General features: G+C 40.4%; 1 protein-coding gene across 2 annotated transcripts in view; it reads left to right on the forward strand.

Annotated features, from left to right (window-relative positions):
- TDRP (testis development related protein) overlaps window positions 1-16,707 on the forward strand; it is a 32,394-nt gene extending 15,687 nt beyond the window's left edge. For both annotated transcript variants that reach the window (XM_083607482.1, XM_083607481.1), the window contains exons 3-4: window positions 11,394-11,497; window positions 12,287-16,707. In XM_083607482.1, coding sequence (XP_083463608.1) covers window positions 11,394-11,497; window positions 12,287-12,632 — 450 coding nt within the window. In that variant the 3' untranslated portion in view covers window positions 12,633-16,707. The remainder of the gene's footprint in view (window positions 1-11,393; window positions 11,498-12,286) is intronic.
- Window positions 16,708-17,716: the final 1,009 nt, after the last annotated feature.

Here is a 17,716-nt window from a genome sequence, read left to right on the forward strand (position 1 = left end):
TGAAGTTTGAATGAGGCCTCTAGGTGTTTGTATTCTGTTATTATTCTGAAATGCTGCCAATTTCCCCCTTAGATTAAAACAAGACTCAGATTTTTACCAATTCATTATTCACGGGAATGTCTTGAGGACACATATTGTCATTTTCAGAGACCTTAAACCTAGCGAATTGTCAAGCCTTCTCCTTGAAGCAGTTTTCTTAGGTGCCAGACCTATGGACATGATTTTGTGAGAAGCATGATAGTTAGTGTGGAAACTGCAGTGTCACAAATAGTGGCCAAGGACCTTTAAAAAGAATATGTAAGTTCACGTTCTGTGTATGAGGATATGGGGCACAGCTGCTATATCAGAGTTTCATTCTTACTCAGTGAAACGTGGTTTGCTTCTCTAGCACATGTTGTTTGCCTTTTGTAGGTAGAAGAAGCCTATTCATTGTAAGAAGTTGCACTTGTGTGACTTGGATCTGACTAGAACATTTCTTAAGAAGAAACTTTCTCAGAATCTCAAGGCAGACTTCAAAGCTATACATGAGCACTGTAAATCAAGTGTCACAATATGTTCAAACCCTGTCAAGTGGTTTAATATTAATGAAGAGCTTTGGCCAATCAGTCTGATCTCGATGTCTGACACATAGGTGCTAGACTTCAGGATGCAGTCAGTGATCTAGAGTTTCCTCCTGAAGGACACCTCACTGTAAGGTGGAGTTCAGGTTGAGGTCTGAGATTCAGACTGCGAGAGTGAGTGAACAGGATATATATGGCCACATGTTACCCATTGGCTGTCTGATGCAGATGAATTAAGGTAAGCTAGCAATGGTTTTCAGTTAGTGGGTCACAACAGCTGTACTGCCACCATCCAAATAGACAGTAAATAATAATAATAATAATAATAATAATAATAATAATAATAATAATAATAATAATAAATTATTTTACCCTTCCTATCTGACTGGGTTGCCCCAGCCACTTTGGATGCCTTCAAACATATATGAAAACATAATAAAGCATTACATATTAAAAGTCCACAAATACATTTGGGGCCACAAATTTGGGTCTATAAATATATGTTTAGGTTAGAGGTAGGTCCCAGGTCAGGAAAGCTTGAAGGGCTTATCCTAGTAACAGCCCTTTCCCCAGCCAGGAAGGCAAAACTTTCTCACCAGCAGCATGTATGCAAGTCTGCCCGTCCCCTTGTTTTGTATTACTTCTTTTTCCTTGTTGTTTTCTACAGAATGTTTTTGCTGGCATTTCAACATCAAATTATCCTAGCTTTCTTCTTGTTTTGCAGCTTGTAACTTATGACACTGAAAAAACATGACACCTTGTTGTGGCCCAGGACTTGTAAACATTTCCTCAGACATGATCTAGATTTTAGTCTGGCATGCTCCCAGGAAACAAGATAATCCACATACCTGCTCAATAGAAGAGGGATTTTTTTGGGGGGGGGTCACAGTAGGGATTGCTATAGAAGATATGCTAGACCAAAGGTAAAGAGTGTTGTAATTGAGGGGAGGAGTTTGTTAGTAACAGGTAAAAGTACCTACAATAGTAGAGTTTTGTATTCAGGAGAGAAATGAGCAGCATTGCAGTACTTAGGCGTCGGTGAATGCTGAATCCTAAGTATGCTGGTAAGAATTGATTTATTTAGGAATAGAACTTCAGTTGGAGACTAAGTATGAGTCTCTGTCTGTCTGTCTGTCTGTCTGTCTGTCTGTCTCTTTCTCTTTTTCTTACTGGAATTCTACCAAAATAATGTATGTTTTGAAGGATCCGTGGGCTACAATTCTATACTCACTTACCTGGGAGTGAGCTCCATTGAACTCAGTGAGACTTACTTCTCTCTATGTGTGATTGCATTGTTAATCTGAGGTGAAATAGTTGAAATATCTGTTTCCTTTTGTGGCACAGAAAAAACGAATTCTGTATTTATCCAGTGATGAAAGGAGGAAGGACAACTTCACTACCCAAGAGGATGGGAATCAGTTGAAAAGTAGAAGTTGCTTTTTCCAGTCAGCCATTGCTAGGCTGGTCCAGGTGCATGGTTGTGTTGAAAAGAAGGATTTGATGCCAAAGCATTTTATGTTTGAGTATATCACTACTAGAATATATCTGGGAGAGCTACAACCCTAGGCAAAAAAGGCACCCATTCTATTAAGTGATAAATCTGTGTGTTCCAGAGTCATACAAGTAACATCTAAAACAGCAGAAGCACATCGCAATTATAACACTTCAGAGCCTGTCCATATTGCATTTGTAGAGTTGACAGTCTTTAACTTTACTGTTACCAAGTCTTTGTTACCTTAGTTTGGTATCAAGGGAAAGAAATGCCTCTAGTTCCAGCTCTGCATTGTTATAGCCAAACTAAGCCTTGATAAAACAGGCCTAGTTCAATAATATGGGAGTCTCTTGTCAGTTGTGGTTTTTCTTTTCTCCATAGAACAAGATTCTTACTAGTATTTCCATAATTATTTATTTAATATTTGTTTTTCAAGTCCCAGGAACAATACTGAAAACTTATGCTCGAGTTACATAAAAGAATGGAGGCACGCTCCGGTACATGCCAAATGTCTGTTGCTGAGGCAGTTCAGGATCCGTCCATTGTTTCCACTGGAGTTCTGCTAAGCTAACCAAACATTAAACATTAGGCACTCCAACATGGCTGTAGTGAGGGAGAAATTACTCTTTTTGCACTCCTGGATAACACTAGCTTTTGTGGTCTTTTTATTCATGTGGCTTCAGTGAAGCTCCAATGGACATTGCTCGGGCTTAGAGGATAATATTTTTTAGAAATAGAGAGAGAATTGATCGAGGTTTTGAACAAAAACTGTGCTCAGCAGGGGCTCAAAAATGTTAAGGATTGTGAGGCCCATTGATTTAGATAGCAGCGACATAAGCATGCTTTAATTTTCTCATTAGCACCAGAGCAACTTAAAACACTTCGGTTGAATCATGCCATAGAAGTTTTTGTAATAATAAACAACAATTTCATAACATTGTACTCACATTCATTAATCTGGAATAACTACCATATTATCTCTTCATGGCAGAGAGTGCCTATCAGCAGCTTCAGCTGGTACATAAACTGCACCCTTTCATAGACAGGGATAACTAAGCCACTATGATACCTGCACTATTAACCTCATGTTTAGACTACTATAACATGCTCTATGTAGGGCTTCCGTAAAAGTTAGTTTGGAGGTTGCAGCTGGTTCAGAATGCCACAACCTGAGTGGTGGGTGGTATCCCTTTTGGGGCACAGATCATACTCATAGGAAGGGAACTTCACAGGCTAATTTTAAGGTCTTGCTGCTTACATATAAATCCTTAAACAACTCTGGACTAGGTTACCTGAAAAACTAGTTCCCCTCCATTGCGCTATAGGAGCATTAAGATAATCAAACAGAACCCCTTTTGTCTTGCTATGGCCTGAGGATAACTGACTTGTGGTGATGTGGAGGCAACCTGTTCGCTGGTGGTGCCAGTGTTATGGAATGCAGTCCCCACTGAAATATAGGAGGCCCCAAATGTATTTACATTCCGCCAACTGTTAAAGATCCACCTGTTTAGACAGACCTTCCCTTGATCTCCCAACTTGAGTCTTCTGTTTTAATGACTAGGTTCTTTTAATTGGATTTTTATTGTGCATTTTAATTATGAATAGTTATATTTTAATGCTTGTGTAATCAGTTTTTAAACAACTTTGGAGCCTATTTTGGCCCATGATGTACAAAATTCATCTGTAAGTACTTCCAAATACTGGTTATAAAGATGTTCATTCTTAACATACAGAATCTGAAAGTGCTAGCTGGTGCATTAAGCTATACCGTCCATCTTTATAAGATAATAATTGCAGCGTCACTGGCTGCATTGTTGCCCCTGTGTTTCGCAAGGTGACATCTCCCATTCTTGAAGAAAGGCGAGGCTTGGAACAGCTCTGTACTAGTTCACCTTGAAGTAAGGTAATTGTGCTAGCCTTTCGTGGCTGTCTTATTGTATGGCTGCCACAAACAAATACCGTGTATTAGCTGTGTCAAGGGCAGAAGGGTGGGGGGAGGAGCAGGATTTCCAAATCAACACAGTTAAAACTTCTCTCCTTTTGCAAACTGAGGAGGGTAGGACAGGAGCAGGTGGCTCTTCCTTAAGCTGCTTCAATGCCTAGTTCAACAGTGGCCACCAAGCTCAGAGTAACTCTGCAAGAGATTATGAGCCCCCTGCTAGACAACCTTTGAAAGAATGTCAGTGTGAAGCAATATTCTGGGAAGGCAGTCATCTAACAGGTTCAGCCTATTGCCTACTTTGTTTGTTTCTACCCTCTCCTGGAAGCTGTAACCCTGGAAACTAGTAATTGTGAACTGGACCAAGTATTTTTGTCATCCCTCCCCAGAGGCTATGCTCAGCCCAAGGACTGAGCAAAAACCTAATACCACCCCTTTAAGGTGGGGCTTTGTAAAATCTAGTTCCATGAGACTTTCTAGCTCATTTAAAACTGTAGTCAAGATTTGGTAGTATATGATAATAAATCCTTGAGAATTGTTACTTTTGTGTTGTCTGTGATTTTACTATATTTACAAAGTCAGACCTATTAATAGTATTTATAAACCATATTTCACCCAAAGGTCCCAGGGAAGCATACACACACACATATTTATAGCCAAATAGTATGTCAGCTGAAATCAAAATAAACAAATCACTATACAATTTCAGAGAGAGAGAGAAAGAGAGTTAGTTGGCAGTGGGAACTAGAAACAACATATTTACAGGGATAACCATACTTCACCTTTCATAAAGGCTGGGCAAAGAGATGTATCTTCATCTGATGCTGGAAGGAGAATACTCTTGAAGCATGACGCACCTCAGAGTGGCACATCTTAATATATGATGAGGACTATAGGGGAAAAGGTGTGAATACAGCTATTTGTGGCTTAAGATTTTAGGATATCATTAGTGTTTTGAATTGGGCCTGGATGATAATTGGCAACTTATGCACACTAGCCATTATCAAGAGATACATGTGGTGTATGATGCAACGGAGATCTCATTGGACGATTTGCCTCTAGCCATAGGAGTCAACTCCAGTGGGCTGTGAGTGCTTGGGCACACCCACAATAATATAATTGTAGGGCCCGGGCACCCCCAAGGTCAATCAGAGAGGCAGCCAGCCAGCCTCTGCTGCACTCCCTCCGAGAGAGCAGTTCAGCGCTGCCCTCGACAGCCAGCCAGTGAGTTACCCTTTTCTGGGGGAAGGCTCAGATGTGGGGGCAGAGTCTCTCTGCCTCTGAGTCTGAGCCCTCTCCAAAGAAAAGGGTGTCTCGCTGGTTGTGGAGAGAAGGAAGAAGAGATGCCACCGGCAGCTGCAACACAGGTGTGTGACGTCACATGCACATGCCTACACGTAGCCCCCCCTCCAAAAACGCAATGCAGTGTTGCGTGTCGTGCGTGTGATATCACATGCACTAGTGTGTGTGACATCGAACGTCTGTGATACAGCGGCGGGCACCCACAATCCTGAGGGTGAGATGGTGCCCCTTCCTCTAGCTGTCCATTGTAATGCAGATTTATGTTGCTCTGTACATGCAGTTTCATTCAAAAGAAACCTGTTTTGGTATGTGGATCTCTTATCAGGAGCAATTTTTAGTCAAATTTCCATTCCATTGTATCTAATCAGCTAAAATGAGTATCTGTTTTCAAAAAGGCTTTGAGTCTCTAAACCATCATAAATAATTTAAAGATAGAATTCTGAGCACATGATGTAAATGGAGATAAATGATTCTTAACAGAACTGATTTATATTTACAGTAATTTTTTAAGAAAACATATCTTAAAAAAGCTTTCTATTTTTGGAAACACATATGGCAACCTTACGAAAAATAGACTAGGATTCTATTACAGTGGTACCTTGGGTTACAAACTTGATTCGTTCAGGAGGTCCGTTCTTAACCCGAAACTGTTCTTAACCTGAGGTGCACGTTCGCTAATGGAGCCTGCCACTGCTGCCGCGCCACCGCTGTGCAATTTTCGTAATCATCCTGGGGCAAAGTTTGCAACTCGGGGTACTACTTCCGGGCTAGCAGAGTTTGTAGCCTGAAGTGTTTGTATGCCCGAAGCGTTTGTAACCTGATGTACCACTGTATCTCTGTTTGAAACTCATAGGCTGTTATGGAGGGAGTACAGTTTTTTGTTCCATTACGATCTTCAGTTCCTTTCCCCAGTTTTTAATTAATTACTAAATAAGAAGTTTCTTAAGTCTAGGAAGCACCTTTAGATGCTTGCAGGTTGAAAATCTGTTTATTTTTCATTGTTGCTTCACATCATGAATTCAGACTGTTCTTCCTAGGATTTCATTATGCATTTGGTGTTCAGAACATCTATAAATTATTCTGAGCTAATGATCTTGTATCAACACAACAAAAATTGCATTCAGGGATGTCTTAATCATTAGGGTTAATGGCACCCTGCACTACGGTGCCTGCCCATCAGGGGTGCCCAGCAGCGGGAGTCCAAGACTGACCGGGAACAGCTGTGAGGGCATGCTGGGCGGCGGCTCTTCCTACAGCCCGCCGCGCTCTCTCGCTTCCTGCCTGGGAGAGGAGGCAGCGGTGGCGCAAAGCTACGTGGTGCCCTTCTCCCTCCTGCCCCCCCCCCTCGCGGCAGTAGCGGGACTGCTGAGGACGCCCGCATGGCAAGCGAGCCTTGAGCTGCCCATCGCAGGGGGCAGGGAGGGGGCGTGCCGAGAACGTCAACCCCCCCTTCCGTCGAGGAAAAAGGTGGAGGAGGGATACATTCAGATTTGGGGTGGTGGGAGGGGAAAGCTGATGCACACTACCATTAGGACTCAGTTCAGAGGTAAGGATGGACTTGAGAGCGTGTTCTCCATGCAGTTAGTGATTAAAAACAAACAAAACACCAACAAAAAGTGGGCTTTAAGGTCCTATTAGATTCAGCAGGTAAGTGCAGTTAGGGCTGCAGCCTTTGTGACCCAAGTTTTGGGTCCTTTTTAGGTTCAGGATGTCACTTCTTTACACCCACCCCCACAATATTTGAAAACGTCAGCTTTGTACTTAAACACAAATTGGCCGGGAACTTCATTCTCTGTGTCTTCATCAATTTATTTAAAGAACAAACTGGTGATTGCTTTAACTTTTTGATATGTGGTGATCTGAATCATGAGGATGAATTAGAAGAACTTATGAGTCTTGAATGAGTCTTGCTTTGGAATTGAGGACTTCATTAGATTTTCTTTTGCCTTTTCATTTTATTTTGTTCTAAGGGCTTGTTGTTAGAGTTAATGTGCAAGCTTGGTGTCAGCTCCCTAAAAAAAAGTCAACAACTTTGGGGTCCCCCCCCTTAAAAAAGGTTGACAACTCTGGCAAACGGGGGGGGGGGCACTGGAGGGATCTTTGCACCATGGCGCCGGATATGCTTAAGACGTCCCTGATCGCATTGCAACCCTATTTCTTTGGAGATACCAGAGTTCTATTCTGAAATGTTCTTCTGTAATATTCTGAATATTAATGACCTATATTTGATATTCTTCATTTCACAATATTCCCCAATCTTACTATTTGATTCACTGCATTGTTTGTGTGGGATCTTTTCCTTCCAAATGACAGTCACCTCTGTTTCCCTCTCCTATCTCGAACAAAATGCTTTCAGGGAAGGTTTGTCATGCACATGTTATAACCTGAGCAGCGCATTTGGATTTTTATTTTTTTTAGCTGATGTACCTTATGATTCAGGGCCTCTTGATTTCACTGCTGATACAAGTAGAATCAAAATTGTCATCCTCATCTGTTTTCCTTTAACAGTGACATATAGCTGTTCATATTTCTTGTTTCACAAGCTGTGCTCATTAAATTACAATTACTTGATGGCAGAAGATTATTTTGGGGAGCTGGGAAGTTGGCTACTGAAAGTGTAGAAACCTGCTCCAAGAAGCTGTGTGAAGTTGAAAAATAAGAAGACAAAATGGCCTCTCAAGAATCTTCAGTTAGACTTTCACTACACAATCAGTTCAAGCACACTTGTGAAAGATCAGTCATGAAAACAATATAACGTATTATACTTGCTCATCTACTACTTCTACTACTTCTGCTACTACTAGTAATAGTAATGATGATATTGCTTCATAAGGCTGAAATTATATAGTGTAGCATTGAATTATTTGAACATTCAGGGGAAATAAGTCAATTTAAATTAAGTTTTACATTTGGATTTTAAAAGGCTCCCATAGTGTACTCTATGGGGCACCAGAATAGCACCCGTGAGAGTGCGTGTTAATTCCTTAAATAGCACCCACATATTATTTAAGTATTCCCTTAGAAATCTACAATGCATGGGATATTATTTGCTCTTCCTACTCAGTTCCCATTTACACTGGTTTAGTAATCTCCTACACTGCATCCCTATTCCTGAAACATAGCCACATTTTATTGAATTCCAGGATTGGATGTGCACCTTTCCTTCCCCATTCTGGACAGAGGGGAGGTGCAAATAGCTTCTCTCTGTGAGCAAATGCAGTTGTTCCTTTCTCCCATTGATGGTGGTAGGGCATACAAGTACCGTTTTTGTGGCCCTGTCTCTTTCTCTGCTCTTTTAGATGTGCAGCTATTATGTGTTATGCCACAATCCCATGGCAGCAATTATGCAACTGGCATTGGCACCACTCTCAGGAAATTTCAAATGTGTCCACTAGCCCTCCAAAGGTTGGTGAACAGTGTTTGAATGGGCCATGAGCAGCAGTCTGAAGAGACTCAGAAGCTGAGAACTAGGAGCCAGAACCAAAGGGCAATCAGGATCTTAAGGCAACTAGGAGGAAGGGCTGGAGAACAAGCTTAGAGCCAGGATGAAGGAGCAAGACCAGATAGAGTTCATGAACGCCTTGTTGCTCTAAGCAAAGCCCAGCTGGGGGGGGGGACTAGTTCTTTATAAACCTTTCTAGCCTGCAGGAGACAATGGCCAACCTGAGCAGGTAGAGCCAGACCAGAACTGGAAAGTTCCTACTTGAGAGGCTGCAGTTACGTGGCTCATCTCATGGGGCAGTGCTCAGCAGTTCTTAAAAGTGGCCATGGATGTTGACTCTTTGGCAAGGACAGGTGACAGTAGAATGGAATGGGAGTATGGATAGCTGACTTGGAACAGTAGAAGGAGCACTCCACATGGCAACATGTTTAAAACAGCACAACCTATATGCTAGAGTAAGGTATCAACAAGCATGGGGGAACCTTGAGGTTTGCGGAAGTAAAAAATATCTTTAGAGCATGCCCCTCCCCCAAGCTAAGCAGACCAATAAAGACTGAGTGTACTTAATGGACAAAGAATGCTGGTAGAATGGAGCTACTTAAATCCTGCACAGCAGCATACCACACACACGGTTTGGTTGAACATCCAATTGGTTGCTTCCTGTTAATAGTTCACAGCAGAGGAACCTCTTGGTATGCCCCATTTGCCTCAGTGTAGAAGGCAACCAAGCTTGAGGTGAATTTCAGTGTGCATTCAGTAACCTTAGCCGTAAAGGCAACAAATTTGATGTTTTATGTCATCAGCCAAGTAGGGGTGAACAGAACCAAGTGGTTCCCCTCCAGAAAATTCATGCCACTGCATAGAATGGATTGCAGAACAGCTAGAATGGATTCTGTAGTTAATTTAAGGCATGCATCAAGAGCCCTAGCTGGCCTACTCCAGGAGGCTATGTTGCAAGGTAAGCCAAGTACGGTGAAAAGATGCTTTCATACTCTAGCCATAATCAGGGCAAGCAAAAAGGTCTCTGCTCCATACAGGGTGGTAGCATTTTTGAAATGTGCCACAATATTTCTCCAAATATCAGTGATTGCTGTGACTATTCATTGGCTATAAAGACTGAAATGTGGGAGCCAGCTGATTTCTCTCAGAACTCACGAACAGGTTAGGCCCATTTTGCTTTGCACCTTGGGTTCTACAAGGGCTAGAGACTTCCTATTTTTTTTAAAAAAAGAAAGCTGGGAATCTGGAATGGCTATTCTCTCAGGCTCCTCTGTCATACTGTCTTCTAGACCAAACAAAAAGGGAACCTATCCCACTGTAAAAGCTTTCTTATTGTAAAATAATCTGGTAATTTCCACTACCTCAAGCGAGTTCTCTTATCAGCAAAGGTGATCAGCTCTAAAGACAATTGAGAATTCCTTGGTTTCATTACAGTAGGCAGCATTCTATAGCCTTCTTTTATAACAACACTTTCAACCTGATAATATCGGTGAACAGATTAGCAAATGAGTGGCAATAGGCTTTAACTCAGTAAGAAACTTTTAAACATTTGGTTAACAGGTGGGTTTTTATTTTTTTTACTTTAAAAAATGGAGGAGCAGCTGATGTAATTTCTTCATTCCAGCAGTCATAGGTGCAACCTGAAACCTACATACCAACTAGAAGAGCCTAATTTAAATGTCTCCTACCTCCCACCTTCCATTTTAAGACTGCAACTAAATGCAGCCTCCATGCTTTCAACGCCAGAGGTTTTCTCCCTCCCCTTCCCTGCTTTATTTTGCCAGCTGTCCCGATAAAGAGTTATCAATAACTCAAAAACTTCTACATTATTCTGTGACATCTTGGTTGGTCTGATACGTGTATTAACCTAATGTGGATTTTGGAACTATGCATTTAAATATCCACATTATGGATCAAAATAAAGACATAATTCTTTAAGGCAAAGAAATGAATCAAAAATATTCATAGCTAATTCCTGATTAGTGTTGGAGAGTTAAACACGCATATTTAACATTTCAAAGTCCCATCATTTGAGTTAGTAGCCAAGGCTTTCTTGCATTCTCCCTGGGTCACAATTGGTGGAGCAGAGAGAGTAGACAAAAATCCCCTTTGAGAGCAGGAATCCTAATGAGGGTTCATGTTTGGCAGTTGTTCAGTTTTAATGCAAAGTTACTTTAGAGATCTAACATGCTGACATTATTGTTCTGCCCGGATTGTGGGAGGAACGAAGCAAAAACTTTTCAGCAGCATGTACTAGTATACTGTACGTATGCATTAAACCATAATTTTTTTTTAAACTATGGTTTAATGTGCCATTTTCTACAGCGGTGTTGTATATTGTAAATGGCATTTCCATGCGCTCTGGCTTCCGTCACGGTGTTCCATTGTGCCAGAAGCGGTTAAGTCATGTTGGCCACATAACCCAGAAAGCTGTCTGCAGACAAACGCCGGCTCCATCAGCCTGAAGCGAGATGAGCATCGCACCCCATAGTTGCCTTTGACTGGACTTAACTGTCCAGGGGTCCTTTACCTACCTTATATTTTGCATACATTAAATTTTACCTTTACCTACCTTATAGTTTGCATACATTAAATTTTACCTTTACCTACCTTATATTTTGCATACATTAAATTAATTTGTAAAACTCTCATTTTTAGGTTCAAGGAGCAGGTTTTCGAGGTTGGAAGGAAGTAACATCCATATTTAATAAGGATGATGAACAACAGTTACTTACAGGATGTAAATCTCCAAAATCTAAAGGGTATGTATAATGGGGAGTGGGAAGTGATATAAATATGGAGTAAATTATGGAAGTACCAAGGCTGCTAGAGGTGTTAAGGCTAGAATCAAGATAATCAGGTAAAAAAACAATTTAAAGTTTAGAAGGCAAGAGAGTTCTTACGTCACATTTATATTATTTTTCAGCTTGTAAGATTCTGTTTAAGTTAAGGATCCACCTGGGGCAGAAAAAGCAGTTATTGTAGACAATCTACTGAAGTGCAGTGGGATTTTTTAAAGACAGTTGGGTGGAAGCAAAGTACATAATCTTCTTTGAGGGCCATCAGCACAAGTCAGTCTTTGTCTTTCAACCATCTGATGCAAATTCTGTAAGTTTCAATTGAAACAATATGCTCATTATGGTATCAAATAGAGGAGCAGATAAGCCCAAAATGACAGACACATGTGCATTGCCTACCTTACCTTTCACACACAGATCATCAACACTATTCCTTGTAAGACTTATGTTGGTTGCACATAGGAATCTACAGCTTCTCTTTCTTATTTGGGAGAAAGGGTAGGATACAAGTTTAATACATAATAATGTATTCCATTCTGATAAATTCTGTATTATTTTATTCTCTGTTTGGCCATTTTTCTAGAGTAGAAATGTAAAACGTTTAAATAAAAATACATTTCTAGTGAGACTTGATCAGTTATACAAGGATAACAACAAAATTGTTCTGGTCTTCCTCTGTCTTAAAAGTAAATATGTCAAACTTTCTTCCCCTAAAATGTGTTCCAATAAGAACAAATTTTTATTGTTCCCTAGAACAAGCTTAAAATTAAAAGAGGATGTGAAATCCGAAAAGAAAGCTGGATTTTGGGACAGTTTGGTGATAAAACAGAACATCCAGTCCAGGAAGCCAGACGAAATTGAAGGATGGGAGCCACCACAGATCCCTGCCAGTGATAACCTCAGCGACGCTGGAAGTACTCTGAGTGACTATCCATCTTGGTCAGGTTGGGAAGACGAAACCAAAGGCTCCACAAAATACACCAACCTGGCAAGCTCAGGAAATACGTCAAGATGGAGCATCAGATCAGCTGGAAGGTTGGTTAGCATAAGGCGACAAAGCAAAGGCAACCTTACTGATAACTGGGAAGAACTAGAATGACATACAAAATGTGAAATGTTCTATAAGTGATGATAAGCGACATGGTTATGTATATCTTCAAACCAAAATCAAAACTGCTTAATATTGCACCTTTACAGAAGAGTATTCAAATTGTCCAACCATCTGCTCACCTTATCCTATGTTTCTTAGTTCTTCCGTTTTCCATATTGAATGAAGTCGAGCACCTACTTTGTGCCTATATTTCACACATATTCTATAGCACCTTGGCTTGCTTTTTTAAAAAACAAAACAAAACCCCCACAATTTAATGAATGTATACACTGGTTGAATATTTGACTGCCTTACATAAGAACTTCTCTAGTTTGAAGTTCTCTCTTTCCTAGTTTTCAGACGTCAAAGATGTATATTTTGAATGCTGACCCTGTTATGTAAAAGTGCTGATTTGCCGTTTGACACTGCATTGTTTCAGCTTGATACATTGCTTTCTTTGTCCTGAACATGAACACATGATTCTCAGGCTGGAACGTCGAAGATCCTGCATTTCCCCTAAAGTCCTGAATTGCACATGACTTGTAAGAACCCCACACATACGTGTTTCTTCTTCCTACAAAATCTTCGCTGATGAATTTCAGGCTTCCTTGTATTATGTTGATTAATCAATAATACGGCTAAAACAGGTTTGCAATCATCCCAAACCACATAACCACAGATGAATGAGGTGACCACTAAGATCTGATTTATGTATTCCCTAAGTGCTGTAGCAGGCAACAAAAGTAGCTTTTATATGCTTGGGCTTCACATTGCAGTAACAACATACAAAAGGGCCCATCGCCTCAATAACCTAGGTCACACAGGTACTTTCTATACTAGTACAGTCTGAAATGGGTCTCTGTGTGCATTACCAATGCAGTAGGGAGCCTACCCTTATGACCATGAGTGCTGTCAGCATCTACTATATCATTTAGGAAATGTAGGAATCAGGCCCGATTGTCAGAAAACTATCTGTTTGAAGGGTTATCATTGCTTTTTTCCTTCTGTCCCCATTCCCTCAAACTATGATTCCATGTTGCTCTTTTGCAGGACATGTTTAATGTTCTCTTGGCATTTACAGAATGACAGTAGTTAATGCTCTGTCTCTGCTATGTACAAGGGTTATTTAAGTATGTGTATTTGCTGTTGTGAGGTTTAGTCTTACTGGTTGCTGCTACTTTTTTATTAATAACAAAGAGCTATGCATTATAGTGCACATGGGAAGTTGGAAATGTACTATAGGTAAAGTTTAGGGTATCTCACACCCCCGAGTACTTTCACCTATCCATTTTATTTAAAATTGTCCAATTTATGAGATAGGAGTGACATAAAGGCACTGTAATTCAGTGTACTCGCACCACTGTGACAGAAGAAGTCCAATACATCAATTTAACGTCTCCTTTCAATCATAACATAAGATATACACATATGTGTTACATGTGTGCCATTTTTGCATCTGTGATAGCCAAATTCTAACATTTAGCTATATGATACAAGATAATCTGCTGCATAGAAGACAAATTGTTAATGGTTAGAATAACCGAGCACCACAACTTTCATTTCTTATGACTTGGCTCTGCGTACAACTTTTTTCAATGGCTGGAGATCTAACTGGCTCAGAATGATTTTGCCCAATTCTTCAGTTCTTGCAAAAGGAAGTCTTAACCCTGACACTACTTGGATGAAAGTAGCAAATTGTCAGTAAAAGAGGAAAAATAGTAGACAGGAGTCACCAGAGAGCCATCTGTTTGTCTAGCTGCCACTATTACTGATCTGAATATGAAAAAAACATGTTAAAAGTGCCTTGTTCTATAATACTGCACCATAAATGCTCAAACCTTTTAATTACTTCCTTGTTCCTTGTGGACACTTGTTTAATACTCTGTAAAACGAATATCAATCCAAGATGCTAGACTTAACTATTTGTCCCAAATTATGAATCTTTACTTGATACTGATGCTAAGCCTATGTACCACAGCTTGTACCTTATTCAGCAATATGGACACCTTTAAAAAATTCAAGACTTGCTTCCAGTGATATCAGCAATTTTTAAACAAAATGAAATGTTTTATAACTATGCAGACTATCCATTTTATGTTTTCATAATTTAATAGCCCATTCCACATAAAAAGTTGTCACCCAGTGACAACAGCTGATGGTAAAGTTTCTGTCACTGGTGGATACAACCCAAAGATTTTACAGTACTCTTGTGCAGGTTGCAGGATTCTGTGGACTCGTCTGTCACAGCTAGAGAGTGCTTGTGGAACAAGAGCGGTCCTCCTGTTCTGTTCAAGTAGCCTGCAGCTTGGAATTGCACTATTACTCCAACTCTTCTTGCTCTCCCCGCCCCCCCCCCCAAATGTATTTGAAGCCATTAGCATTTGTGCTATTTTGGCAGGAGGCCACAAAAAGCTAGTATCCTTTCCAACACCAAACTGTACCCGCTTGCTATGGCAATACAATATTGTGCTTTGTAGGGTTGGGATTTTCAGCTGTCACACAACTGAACCTGTATTGAAAAATGCAGATTTGTTTAGGCAAGTTAAAAGCAGAGGATGCAAACCAGTCAAAGCTGACGCTTGTAAGTCTCATTCGGTTGAATGGAAAAGTGAAATGCATGTTTAACTTTCACACATAGAAATAAGTAAGACTTAACACTGCTTAACTTTGGCTAGACCATGTTCTGAATTTTATGTCTTAGATATAATTGCAGAATATAGCCATTTTCTTTATGCAAAGATTTCTATAGTTTACAGTCCTTTGGAGGGCCTTCATACAGCAGGAGCTGAATTGCGGGACGTTGGCACTGAGCTCTTTCTTGGGGAAAAAAACCCAGGAACAATGGAGCAAAGGTGGTTAGAAGCTCAGTGTTCACCACCTGTGGAAGCTTCCTTATACTGTGATAGGTAGGGGTTATGCCTTGCACATTATACTGTCAAGTGCCTGTACTTTACCTTGATGACATGTTCGTGATGCTACGGCTTGATTCCACGTGAAAGAAATGTTCACACATTTGTGCTGCATTTAGATACCAATGAAGACAAAGAAACATCCATCACTCTAGATCCTGTGTGTTGGCTTAAGCTGTTAAATAGTCTCATTTGTGCTGACGCAGTGTGAGCTTATGCACTTCTCAGAAAACAGTTCCCGTTGCTCCTCTCAGTCACATGACAGGCAAGCCTTTGCTTTAGCTTCTACAAGGCCAGCAGACCGCAAGGTGTGCCTAGCCCTGCTTTTCTACCTTCCCACCACAACCTATGCTGCCATGAACAGCAGGAGCTCTGAAGGAAGCACTAGCAGCCTGCTGCTGAGCTTGATCCTGCCCCAAGCACTGATGTGAGGGGAGATGTTTCCTTCTTGGTCTGTGTGCTCTGGAGGTGGGTGGCAGGCCCACAGGATCAGGCCTCAAGCGGGAATCTGAGATACATAAAGTATCATCTGATTTTTAAGCTAGGGGAGATTTTTGTAAAAATGGGACACAATCCAACAAAAGTTCTGTACTTTCATACCTCATTGATTTCCATGCTATTTAATGTGTTTCTCTCTCATTGAAATCAGTGAGATGCAAGTGTCCTTCAGTTTGGCTGGATCATGCTCATATTTTCCTAAAGCATCATTCTTTAATTTTAAGGGCAGTGGTTAAATTTTAATGTAATTTATGGTTGTGCTTTTGTAGGATTATTTGTTTGAAATGAGATTACTCTTTTGTGGTATTTTATGTGTTGGGCAAATTTTTATTCTTTCAATTCTTTTAAAATATCCACGATGTAGATGTTTGTGGACCTTCCCTTTTTTAAAAAAGGCATATATCCTTCTTTGCTTTGTAAACATTTGATTTTATGTCCACTGGTTTTAAAGACACCATTACGATTGTATTCCAAGATTGCACATATGTAATGATTTAAATGTTTATATTGCCTTTTTGCTGCACATAAGCATAAATCTTGGCTTGAACTCCATGAAGGTGAAAACGCTTTATGTGGCTGTAACAAGTCACAATGCTCACAGTTTCTCTGGTATTTTATTAGTTTCACTTCAAATATAGTATTTTCACAGATGAATTAAAAAAAATAGTTGAAACCAAGCTGTTGAATTATTTCAATTAAATCTGTTTCTCTTAAGACAGGAAAACCTGTCTGTATTAGTCACTGAGATCCTGCCTGCCCCTCTGACTGCCATACTTCTCAAAGTGCCATTGGTCAATTTGTTTGATTTCACAATAGAGCTATAGAAGTCAGTTTCATGGTCCTAGAGTTCCCACTTCTGCAAAAAGAACAAAGGTCCAGGGTATTACTTCCCCTGTGGTTACCATAGGTTTAGGTACTCCAATCTCAAATACTCAGCTGCAACAATGCATAAGTGTTTGAGTAAGCCATGGGCTTTTAAATGACCTCTGGCAAATGCGGATTAGTTTAACAGAGCATTTTGGAAGAAAACTACAGATCACTTGCTGCTTATTTTCTACATTTATTCTTTGCCTTCAGCCTTTCACTTACATGAAAAAAATGATACACATAACAAACACAATAAACCACACTAATTTGAAAATAGCTGTAAGACATGGTAGATAAAGGCACAATAAAATACACTACCCTCTTCCGCTTACAAGATTAAAAAGACTGGGGGGAAAGGTATTTGTCCGATGTTGAAATCACATCAAGAAAAGCACTGAACAAAGTCTCCCTAGCAAAAGCACTGCAGAAGGTGCCACCCTGAAAAATACTCTCTCCCCATTCGCACTGGCACAAATAAGAGAACAGCCTCTTTTGATGTGAACAGGAAGAGGTTCAGGTCAAGAATTCCAACAGATACTGGGGTCCATAGCTGTACTCTGCTTACGGCGCAGGGTACTTTAAAAAGTCACATAGCTCACAGCTTTAAAAAATATGATTTAAAACATTTATCAGTTCTGAAAGATGGCCTGCATAACTTTCTCTGGTATCTGTCTCTGTTCAAGAAGGGCGGAAAACCTTGCTGGTGGTATTTATTTCTTGTTTGGCTTTGATGGGAATCTTTATGTAAATACTGGTCAAGGCGCAGTGTGGTTATGCCTCCCCTTTGCACATAGCAGCAAGTGGCCATTTATCTCAGCC

This window comes from Podarcis filfolensis, assembly GCF_964270895.1.
Source record: "Podarcis filfolensis genome assembly, chromosome: 3".
In the NCBI taxonomy this organism is placed as follows: Eukaryota; Metazoa; Chordata; class Lepidosauria; order Squamata; family Lacertidae; genus Podarcis; species Podarcis filfolensis.